Source organism: Sinohyriopsis cumingii, chromosome 18 (genome assembly GCF_028554795.1).
Source record: "Sinohyriopsis cumingii isolate HCF-2022 chromosome 18, ASM2855479v2, whole genome shotgun sequence".
In the NCBI taxonomy this organism is placed as follows: Eukaryota; Metazoa; Mollusca; class Bivalvia; order Unionida; family Unionidae; genus Sinohyriopsis; species Sinohyriopsis cumingii.
Genome location: NC_142978.1, coordinates 99,582,760 through 99,595,342, shown reverse-complemented (window position 1 = coordinate 99,595,342; position 12,583 = coordinate 99,582,760). Strand labels below are relative to the sequence as shown.

The window sequence follows — 12,583 nt, the reverse complement described above, 5'->3', positions numbered from 1 at the left end:
TTTAAGGAGATATGTTACAAATACCAATCATTCCTGCAGAAGTGGCCCTTCCAAAAACGAAAGGCACTGATTATAGACATCATTTTCAGAAGGCTGATGTGAAGAGGCATTTTCTGCAGCCTGCTTGCCATTGACAATTTGACAATATTGAAGACAATCAACAAGTGGGCTCCACAACTATGTGTACTGGCATCAGTACCTATTATAACTTCCAAGTTGGTGCTTTTCCTGGGGAATCCCCATCATGAGCCAACTGTTGTTGCACCACCGAAGAAGAAATGATAATAGCTCATTCATGATCCCGACATTTTGATTAAGTGTCATGTAAAAGGGGTACCAATGAGTCAGCAGAGCCATCTGTAGGGGACACAAAAATAGACAGCCCATTGCAAACAAATCAGCTGCCACAATGAAAAACCCAAGGACCTGAGGGAGTCATATAAGATTGAGATTGGTGACAAACTCCATGTGGACAAAAGACTGGGATGAACATAGGCTGGACATTCTAAGTTCACCAGAAAACCAAGATGACTCTAATGGGATAGGAGGGATCCCTGCCCTTAACAAAAAAAATTATATCTTTCTGGAGGATGCTGTCCAAATCTGCTGCCATTGCTGTGGATGTTGTTGCCAGAACAGGGTGATGATGCAGTTCATAATCATTGTAAATGCCCAATGCTTGATGTTTGCACAAACTGGAGAAACTCAAAACTGGGAAATATTTGCTTCATATGCAAATGAAGTAATTTCCACAATGTTGGGCGGATAGGAATGTGAAAATGCATTGGTCAGATTAAGACTGATGGAAAATTCACCCCTTCCATGATTTTGGTTCCAAACATCAATTTCAGGGCATGATGTGGCTTAAGCGATGTTTCATTGCACTCAAGTCCAAGTTAGCAGAGGATGGTAAAGTATTCACCATGGAATGATCTGCTGCCCCACTGATGACTTTCACCAATCAAGCACTTGAATCCCAGGCAGGACTGTTACTATGATTTTGGGTAAACCAGAAAATTGCTAACAGGGCAAAGTCCAACATCCATGACCTATGTATGATACCAGTTCTGATATAGGATGAAACACATTATTATCAACTTCAAAAAATATGCAAGCATTCATGTTTACAACCAATAAAATTTTGTCAAAGGCCACAAGCTCAGTCTGAAAGGCATCCGAGTGCATCTTCAGAATTTCATAGATTGAAGATTTTGCTAGAATGCCAGTCTGTAATTTCTTTAATTTTGGATGACTGTAGAAGAAGATGGAAGGAGGGACTGAAACCTTGACCTAGTCCTGTGTGGTGTTGGGATATGGAGGAAATCCTGAAGCTGGCAAGATCCAGTAAATTTATTTTGTGGCAGTTTTAATGCTGAACCCCATATACCCCAAACTTACAGACCTGAAGGCCATGCTGAGACATGTTGGGGAAATCAAGACCACTTGGCTACCTAAAACTGGAGGGGGGGACACCCCCATTCATTCAAAATTATTTAAAGAGGTTTGAGACTGATGTAGTAGGCACAAAATGCCAAAAATTTAATAACTGCATTGTTGTCTCTTGTACCACGTAACACATCTTCATTTTCAGCTTGGGAAACGCCAACAAAGTACTCCAATAAACTCATAACTGATTCGGTCTTATGGTAGATATTCGAATCATCTGACTGCTCACTGTGATATTTAACCCTTTTCTATTTTTAATGCTCTTCCACTGAAAAGTTGATCCAACATTGTCTGATCAGACCATGCATACAATGCAAGTACCAAATGATGTGCATGTTGTAAATGCAAGGCATGTGCTATGTGCCCACAGTGGTCTTGAATTTCTTGCATCTGGGACATTTCGTTGTCATTGCTAAATTGAAACAGACCACTCCAGTGGCCTAAGTGGTTGGATGCAGGAGGTCTTGGGTTCAACCCCCCACCCCTGAGAAATACCGATGACTTATAAAAGAGCAACTGTACTACACCAATGTTGACATCAGCTTCTACACTGATAAAAGCATATTCATTCATATCATCTCATTGCAATCTCAACAATTCTTCCTTCCAAGGTCCTAGGCAACAGGACCATTCTAGTGGCCTAAGTGGTTTGAACATGCCTCGCATGTGAGAGGTTGTGGGTTCAAAGCCCCTGCCAAGTCATACCAAATACTTATAAAAATGGTACTAGCATCTGCCTTGCTTGGTGCTCAGCATTAAGAGGTTATTGCTAAGAATGGTCGGCCTGGGGTCAGCATAACGTGAGGCAGAACTGCAGTGCGGCAGTTTATAGTGGGCACAAAAACATGAACAACACGCATCAACAAAACTGTGTTGGAGCCTATAGTCAGAATAAACAAAGAACACGAATTTGACAAATTCACATGGTCAAAACAAAAACTGAATACCACATGCAGGTTCCTTACTACACATTAAAATCACCAGGATGGATGGGTGAAACCTGAGGATATAACATGGGAATTTTGGGACATCAAAAAGTTAAAAGTTGGCTTACTGTGTCAAACTCACAAAAACAGCAAGCACATGGTGGTGGCAAGTGGAAGAAATGGGTAGGAGTTACTGTCCTTCATCTATATGATATAGATGGAAAAGACAATTTCTGTCTTTTGGGAGGGCTGGATTTGAGAGGTAACAAGCTTATTTTCCTAATGTTAATGTGATGAGGGAATGCATCTGAAGGAAGAAAGGTAAATTTGCTTTTGTTCTGAATATCAATGATGGTTACAAAATACCGGCCTTCATATCAGGATGTTTTTGATTAAATTTGGTCATATTTTTTTTCAGAAATGTGTTAGTGGGATTTTTTCCTTCTTTTAGTAATGGTGGCCAAACTTGATGACAGATCTGCATTATTATAAAATTTCTAAAGGCTTTTGTGTCAGAATGCTTTTTAACATTTTTGAAATTAGTTGAATCCTGTTCAGTCGGTATTGGAGAAGTCATTTTAAGTTTTTCCTGTGTTTAGTAATGGTTGCCTTATTTAATACCTGATCATAATCATCTGTATGAATTTTAAAAACCTTTAATCAGGACAATTTCTGCCAAGTGTTATTCAAATTGGTTTTGAGTTTTTTTGGGAGAACACAAAAATAGCAATTGTGTCACACTGACAATCCACATTAAATATATGATCACACCGTGAGCTCACTTATTCCTATGGCCAGCTTTGATAAAAATTAGAAGAACCTTCTCCCACAGTTATAATCTGTTCTTGACATCATTCACATTAATCCAGATAGGCAACTGTATAAACATTAAAAGAAGACAATGATTCCTAAGAACCAGCACTGCAACAAAATTAGTAAAAATATGGTGCTAACCCATTATCTGAGAAATGAATTCCCATTGTGTGCAACTTACAGTAACCGAGTCATTCAAAAGATTTTCAAGTTTGGACAGTGCCAGTATCTTTATATCTTTATTTCTCTTGTTTTGCAAATTCCCTTGGCTGATTCAAAGGCAAAAATTGTCTTTTTGTGAATGGGTTATGTAAGCTTCTCTTGAACTTTAAATTACCTAGTTTCTAGAGTTCTTCCTGTTTTGCAGAACTGTGGGTAATTTGAATCTCCCATGGCCAAGACAGAAAACTGTAGATGATGAAGGTCAATTGATGCTGACATCATAAAATCATAAAAAGGCCTAGCATCTGTTGGTGGCACACCTGCATGATAAAAAATGAGAAACTCTAATTTAGCAGTTTTTTTTGGGTGCAAATCAATGGCTGATGAAGATGATCACATCTGCAATTAGATATACCCCATTAAGTTTCCGATTTAAAAACCAGAAGTTTCAAATGTCATCAATTTTTAGACTGTCATGTATAAAAGTGTTCTGTAAAATACCACCTACATATACAAAGCAGCATGTACAAAATGACTGAGCAAACGGAGGTAATTTTGAAATTATCCAAATATGAATCAAGTATTTCAAACACTGACTTAAAACAACATGATCAAACAAGGATAGGTCCAATTGTCATTCTCCCTCAATACACAATGGACATTAACAAACATCTCTAAAATATTGCTATATTTCAATACACAATGGACATTAACAAACATTTCTAAAATACTGCTATATTTCAATACACAATGGACATTAACAAACATTTCTAAAATATTGCTATATTTCAATACACAATGGACATTAACAAACATTTCTAAAATATTGCTATATTTCAATTCACAAAAATACTTGAAATATGGAAACTTGTTTAGCTTCGAGAAGGGAGTCATCTATGTAAAGAAAAATGTTCTTTCCACCTCAGAGAACCAAGGTTTCCTTAGAATGCACATGTCACACAATGTAAATTGACTATGCACTGTATACTAATTGTCTTTGTTACTGGTTTCTGTCTATTTAATGGAGTCACATATGTGTGTGTGGAAGATTTGGGTGATATTTTTAAAGAAAGTAGCACAAGATATCCACCACCAAAAATTCAATTAATTCTCAACAGCTACAGTATTACAAATGTAAGCTGAAGTTTTATTGAAAGAATAAAAGCTTTTTCATGCATCTTTGCTTAAATTTTCTTGTTTTTGTCAGGATGAATAGTCAAACACTGTAACTACTCTTGGTGTTGTTGACCATCTGAAGTATTGACCATTGGATTGCAAAATGTCAGATTTAGTAATGTCAAAGTGATGCATGTGTATAGACTTTCATGTGAACAAGGGTTGCCGATGTTTATAATATTAGAAACACAATATATTAATCCATGTTTACAATATTTGAACCATGTAGACCCAGAATCTGCTATCATATAACGTGCAGGTACCGTATATACTTGCTTATAAGTTGAGCCAAACTGCAAACAACAAAGATCCTGATCTGCCATAGCATATTGCACCTTCTGTTCGTTCTACTGGTTACTCCTAACAAACTGCATAGACCCTGATCTGCCAGCATATCAGTGATATCTGCTGGTGCAGTCTGCAGTTGGATGTGTTTTACAAGTGAGTACATATAGTAGATCAGGGTCTATACTGCTTATTTAAAATCTGAGTAAAAACCCCACAAAACAACAGAAATGTGTTCGTGGAATATAAATAACACAAAACATGGTTTGGTCTAACTACTTTAACGGCTAGATTCCAAAGGACTAAACAGAAAACACATGCACACTAGTATGTCACGCTAATGTTATCATAAGGCATGTAGGGTTACAACTGAGTGAGAGCCTGGAGCTGACCTCAGGTGACTTGTAAATGTCAGATCTTTTCTAGCAACAGAATGTTAATACCATATACTGCCACAATGGATGCTCCACGAGTGCCTCAAAGCTGACCTTAATACGTAACTTAACCAAGGTATGAAAGACTGATGAATGGTTGCTGGTACAGACAGATTGATAGCTGACAGGTAACATTATAATACCCTATCACTATCATGGTGAGGTCATATAAAAGTGTAAAACCTGGTCAGACCAATTCTGCCATGACAGGTTCACAAATGAGTATGATTTCAAGGTATCACTACACTAACTGGGCCAATGAGCTCTTATTGTATCTTCTGGGAGTCACTATGGGAAAATTTTAATATTTTTTTCCTCTAATATTTCCTTGAGATTTGCTAATCAGTGAAGACCATTAAATAAGAAAGCATTAAAGTCCAAACAGAAAATAATATGTTTATTGAGTTAAACCTATTGGCTTTTGCCTATGATGACCTAGCAAACTGGAGTGATTTGACCAGTTCCTGAAAGGTCACTTGCACTTAAATTTAGTCATTTCATTAAAACACAAAATAACTTATACTTAATGTTTGATATACTGTGTCCAGGTTAATCTTGGTGCATTTGAACTAATACACTAAATTTCATAAAAAGTATAGAAAAATGAAGGAAATGGAAAACTTAATGAGTGAAGCAAAACTTTATACATTATTTACTATTCATAACTTTCCAAAACTGAAACCTCACCATCACCACTTGTTGATATCAGCAGCAGACATAGTTGTTCTTTCGTAAGATCCAGACATTCATACTGAGAGGCACTGACAAGTCGGGGCTGGAGTAATGGATCCAAACTTTGATGTTCACAGATTCTGAAAAAAATCCCCCAACCCCAAAACACCATGCATAAGCATTATATTTGGGTACAGATTGCATGGCAATTCAAATCTACTGTATATACTTGCTTATAAGCATTGCACAGGTCCAGAATTGCCATTTTGTAATGTGACAGTAGATCTGGGTCTAAGCAGTTTGTTAGGACTAACCTGTAGAAAGAAAAAACATCACACAAAGATTCAGTAGATCAGGATCTATCTTGTCTGCGGCTGATCTGGCATATATATGAATATATGTAATAAGTGGAGCCCAACATTTTGAATATTTTTAATGAAAATCAAAGAGTAACTACATATGTAAAGCATTCTGTTTAACACATTAACCCCTAGCATCGACTTGACGGGGCAGGAGTTAGTAGCCTACTGCCGAGCTCTGTAGCGTCACGGTCATGCAAGATACACTAAAGTGGGTGGGATTATAGAAAGGTAGACAGATGTAGCTCTACAATGATACCAAATAATCTGGAATATCTAGTTGCACTACAAAATACAGCTTAAAAAACTCATTTTTTGGACCTGACTTTTTTCTACCCAAAATTTGCTCGTGGTCAGAATCCGATTTTGTGTCTGGATTTTATACTTTTTGGTCTCAGATCTAAGGCAAACCGGTATGAACTGCAAACAGACAGATGAGCCTTTGCAAAAAGTAGGATAAGATGGGCATTTGGAATAAAGAGTGGTCTCGATACAAAAATGATGGCTCTGTTTAGCAACAAAAAAAAAGAAAAAAAAAAAGGAACTCCTACTTTTACCCTTCTGCACACGTGCGAGTCAAATAGCCAATGAAAAACTCTGTTTCTAACACAACTAGGCAGTATGTTATTGAAAGATCACTAATATTTGGTGTTTTCGGATTTATTCAAAAATAGCTTTCAAAATGTGTTTTCTACTAGAATTTCAGGCAAAAATGTCAAAAACCTCCAGGGGTTAATTTGTTAATCCAAAAAATGCCATTAATCTAAATTCTTTTTGGTCCAAAGTCTGCAATGAATTATCATGCATAATATAAGTATTTATTTACATATATATATTTAATTATCTGCACATAGTTTTAAGGTGTCAACAATGATATCAAGAAAATCGAAGTTAAAATTAGTATCCCATATTTTATTTTATCTCATTCTTTTACTCAAATATCATAAAAGCAAGTAAATTTTATAAAATTTGTAAATTCCTTTTTTGTTAATACTTTATGTTCATTCAACCTGATTAAGCAATAGGAAATTTGTTAAAGAACTTGCTCAGAGATGCAGAAATCAAATTATATCATTTAGTAACAGTCATTGGATATATTTGGGTGCTATGAAAATATATCACCAACAGCAGTAAATTACCTGGTCAACATAGCTCTACAAAGAAAAAAACAAGAAGAACTGCAACCAGAATTCGTTAATTGCATAAGAAAACACTGAACCATCATAATGAAAGTGTTTTTTGTTGACAAGCATGGATATACTTCTAGCCAGCGTAGAATTTGCCAGGCACATTAATACGCAATCCTGACCAGTACAGAATGTGCCAGGCACATTAATACACAATCCTGACCAGTACAGAACTTGCCAGGCATGTCAATACACAATCCTGACCAGCACAGAACTTGAAAAGCACATTAATACACAATCCTGACCAGTACAGAACTTGCCATGCATGTCAATACACAATCCTGACCAGTACATAACTTGTCAGGCATGTCAATAGACAATCCTGGCCAGTACAGAACTTACCAGGCATGTCAATACACAATCCTGACCAGTACAGAACTTGCAAGGCATGTTAATAGAGAATCCTGACCAATACAGAACTTGCCAAGCACATTAATACACAATCCTGACCAGTACAAAACTTGTCAGGCATGTCAATACACAATCCTGACCAGTACAGAACTTGCCAGGGATGTCAATACATAATCCTATCAATAGAGATATTAATTTATTAATTTTCATGAGACATAAAATTATCAGGACAGAGAGAAAAGTTATTTTTTAATGTCCAGATAATTACATTAATGACAGGTTCTCCTCCTTAGGCATTTACATACCATGGCAGATGACTCCATAGACAACTGTGCCTGAGAAAATGAGCTAATCACAAACATTAAAGCACATCACTGGACAGTGCAATGTAGGTCTCAGTGACCCAATTTTCTACCAGGTTTATCAGTGATGGCAAAATGATGTACATATATATTGCAAAGGACTATGCTCAGTAAATTTTGCTCTCACATGAGTGCTTAAAATCCAATGCTTTTAAAGACTCATGGTGTGTTATAACAATTATAACAATGAAAACTGGATAGAGGAAAAGTTTCTCTGTCCTCTGTCTGTATGCACGTCTTTTGCTTTCATTACTGTTATGGAAATATAGGACTCATGATCTCTTAGTCACCAAGTCAACCCTTTTTAATCCAAGAATATAAATTCATCTTCTTCAATCAAGCTTTTTTATTTTAATTGATGGAATCTATCTCAGTGTGTGTCACTGTCAGCAGCAGCAGCAGCAGTATCAACTAATTACTAAGTTTCCATGAGCCATATCTTAACAACTACTGAAATTAATGTGATGAAATCAGTGGAAGTTGTGAATGCTTTACTTCCAGAAAACTCTATAAAAAAGAGACATGTTTCACAGAATCCATGTTTCAAACGTTTTTGGAAAAAGCAAAAAATATGTAAAATCATGAGGCAGCCTATCAATTTCATCTCTCTTTCCTACACTATGAGTACCTTTCTCATATTTTTAAAACTACAAATTGTTTTCAACACTTGGACCTTAAAGGTATTGTTTCTCTTAAAAATGGAAAAACATACACATAACTGAATTTTACAATGACTAAAAACACTGTACTGACATTATTGTTTATTTTATTGATCAAAAAATTGAGAGACAGTGAAAATTATGGTTGTTTTTTTTAAAAAATACAATAAAATAATTTTCAGCAAATACATGCTGTTTGCATATTGCACATTACAATTTAAAACAACACAACTAAAATCTCAATCACAAGTAAGAAAAGATAAATTAATATGATTTATTTGTGCAATTTAAAAAAGTTGCAATTCATAATATTTATTGAACATAATTTGTTTTTAAATACAGAATGTGCTTCTTTGCTATGACAAGAACAATGAAACTAGAATCCATACAGGATCACTGGGTCAGTGCATGGGTTACATTTTGTATGTCATGGACATTATGGTATTTGAGTGTGTCATTGGGTCACTCAAACTGTGTGGACATACGTGGCTTTTTCCTTACTGCATGGATCTGGACTGTTCCGTTGATCTTTTCTGTGCATGCTTCTTGCCTGTGATACATGCATGGAAAAAATGAACCCATGACAACTGTACTGTACTGTGGGATTAATGCAAGCAACATTCCAAATTTCCATGTAAAGACAATAATTTGCTTAATAAAGGGCATAAAGTACTCAGCAATGAAATAGATGAGACAAAACCCACACAAGGCATTTGAAAATCTATTTGACAATGTTTATGCCAAAGTGCAATAAAAATATTTAATGGTTCTTGAGCTGTGATGATTACATGTGACATTTGAAGTCAATTGTCAAGGACAATAACTCCATCCAAAATGGAGTTGAGGCAAAACCCTTAAAAATCACATATAGGTGTATGATGTAGTGGTCATACCAGATTGCAGAATATGTCAAATGGTTCTTGTGCTTTGCGAGTTACAAGCATCATCTCATATGAAGACATGCAGTTAACTGTCAAGGGCAATAATTCTCTCAAAATGAAGTTGACAAAACAAAACCAATAAAAGGCGCATCAAGGTTTATGAGTTGTTGTTGTTGTTGTTGGGTTTAACGCCATTTTTCAGCACACGATAGGCTATACATAGCGGCCAGTATTAATGGTGGAGGAAGAACCCGGGAAAAAGAAACCAGAAAGAACCACCGACCCTCGAGAAGCTACTGGCAAGCTTTCTCACATATCCACATTGGCCGAATCCGAGACTCGAACCTACGCAGACAGAGGTGAGATGGCAGTGATCCGTAACGGAGAGCGCATTAGACCACTCGGCCACTCGGGGCCCCTCAAGGTTTATGAGATAATTTACACACCAAATTTTATCAAAATATGCTGAATCGTTCGTTCATTAGCTAAGTTACATAGATCTTCTGCAGTGGATATTTAAAATGTGACTGAACAAAAGCAATAATTCTCTCAAAATTATACTAGAAAAGACAAAAGCTATAAAAATGCACACCAACATGCAATAAAGAATTCACCTACCAAATGGGATCAAATTACATTTATGGGTTGCAGCATTTTGATGGCTATTAGAGGTATGAACGGATCAAAAGATGGACTGAAAAAGTGATTACTATGCCATAAGGAAAATCGTGGTATTCCAAATACATAAAAATAAACATTTATGTGACTCTAAATCAAAAGTGTTTTAAAAAATTACTTAAATGCAAACCCTAACCTGACTGCTGATTCCAGACCTCTGTATAGCTGGATAGACTTCTGGTGATCAATGTAACCAAAAAGCAAGCATGCATGAGTGTGTGTGCATGTACTCACGTGCACACACATGGGTGAATGTTGTGTCTTGCCTGCAAATCATGATATGATGCCGGAAAGTGATACAAATCCTTATCTATTTTCTAATGCAGAAATTAATTCATGAACTTACCTATCAAAGAGGTGTTTGGCTACCTCCTCACTAAAACCATACTCCGTTCCATACAAAATGAGAATCTGCTTGCCTTCAGTAGTGTATTCTACTGTGTATTTGCTATGAGATGATTTTTGTTTCACATTTCCTGAATTTGATCCAGTGTTACTTTCTAAACAAAGAAAAAAACATTTACAGGTATTACAATTTACTGTCAATATATATATATATATATATATATATATATATATATATATATATATATATATATATATATATATATGGGTTGTCAAAAGGTTAAAGAACAAATGCTATAAAGAAAAATAACTATTTACAATAATTTTAATAGTGTTTCCCAAACTAACTTCCTTTTGACCTAATTTACTTCTTCCACCTTGTATGCTGCAACCCATCATTTGATAGCATTTGTACAATCCAGTGACAGCACCCCTTAGTTTCTTCTCTTCTACTGTAATGGTTTCCCTTGAAAACAATCTTTCAATTTTGGAAAATGCCTGAGGTTGCAAGGAGCTAAATTTGGGCTGTATGGTGGGTGATTTAGGGTTTCAATAACCAAGTTTGTAAGGTCTGCATTACAAACTTGCATGTGCATATGGGGTTGTTTTCCTGGTATAAAGTGAAGCCAACCCTACAATTTTTAAATAGCTGCATGTAAATTATATCTGATCACTGTGGCACAGTATTTTCCATTCACTGTGGTGCTCTGTGGTACCATGTGGTTCAAACTTATTCCTTGCATTGAGGAACATAATGCACATAATTTTTCCTGCAAATTTGGAATGCCATGCTTTTATATTCAATAGCAAAGTTGTGCTCCATAATATGCTCTCAGATTAAAAGTAGTGTATCCAATTCCATTACATGTAATGATGTTATTTGAGAGATTATAGCCTTCTACATTGTACTGTATAATTTCCTGCTGATCTCTACCATCAAACTCATTTATTTCTTTGTCAAGCACTGTAGTACCCAATGGGCACAAACCTTGTTCATTCCTGATTCCTTGGTCAGAAATGTCCTCTGTACTTCCTTTGGAAAAATCAAAATTGCCTGCTACTTCTTGGACAGTAACAAATCTGTCATTCTTCAAGTATTCTTCCATCAAATCAAATATTTTCAAAGAAATATATTTGACCTACCATTTCATGCATCCTTTATAACAGTCCCCCAACCAAAACTAAAACATTCCAATGATCTACTGATTTCAGACTTTTAGATTCAACATGTGATTTAGGTCCATAAACAGCATCCAAGTAAGCTTTAATCAGAAAAAATGGTTTTCCTAATGCTACATAAAATTTTATAATCATCCTGTTAGAAATGGACTCTTCTGCCATTTTGCCACCATGTCTACATATGATGTTGAAAAAGACGACATAACTAAGCCTGTGATGTCCTCAACTTAAAAATGACACCATGTCCCAAACTGGGATGTCCTCAACTTAAAAATGACACCATGTCCCAAACTGGGATGTCATCAACTTAAAAATGACACCATGTCCCAAACTGGGATGTCAATAAATTAAAAATGACACCAAGTAACAAACTTGGGTGTTTTCACTAAGATGAACACTTTCATAATGTTGGTTTATTTTGTTTAGAAAATACTGCATTTGTTCTTGATCAACCCTATTATATATAAGGTTAGACAGTATATCAACCCTATTATGTATGTACATATAAGGTTAGACAGCATATCAAACCTATTATGTAAGTACATATAAGGTTAGACAGCATATCAAACCTATTATGTATGTACATGTAAGGTTAGACAGCATATCAACCCTATTATGTATGTACATGTAAGGTTAGACAGCATATCAACCCTATTATGTAAGTACAC

General features: G+C 35.8%; 1 protein-coding gene across 2 annotated transcripts in view; it reads right to left on the bottom strand.

Annotated features, from left to right (window-relative positions):
• Positions 1-12,583, bottom strand: part of LOC149777582 (NADPH oxidoreductase A-like) — a 50,947-nt gene that overhangs the window by 30,333 nt on the left and 8,031 nt on the right. For both annotated transcript variants that reach the window (XM_089942200.1, XM_089942199.1), the window contains exons 3-5: positions 10,738-10,891; positions 5,930-6,054; positions 3,523-3,667 (exon numbers count right to left, since the gene is read on the bottom strand). In XM_089942200.1, coding sequence (XP_089798326.1) covers positions 3,523-3,667; positions 5,930-6,054; positions 10,738-10,891 — 424 coding nt within the window. The remainder of the gene's footprint in view (positions 1-3,522; positions 3,668-5,929; positions 6,055-10,737; positions 10,892-12,583) is intronic.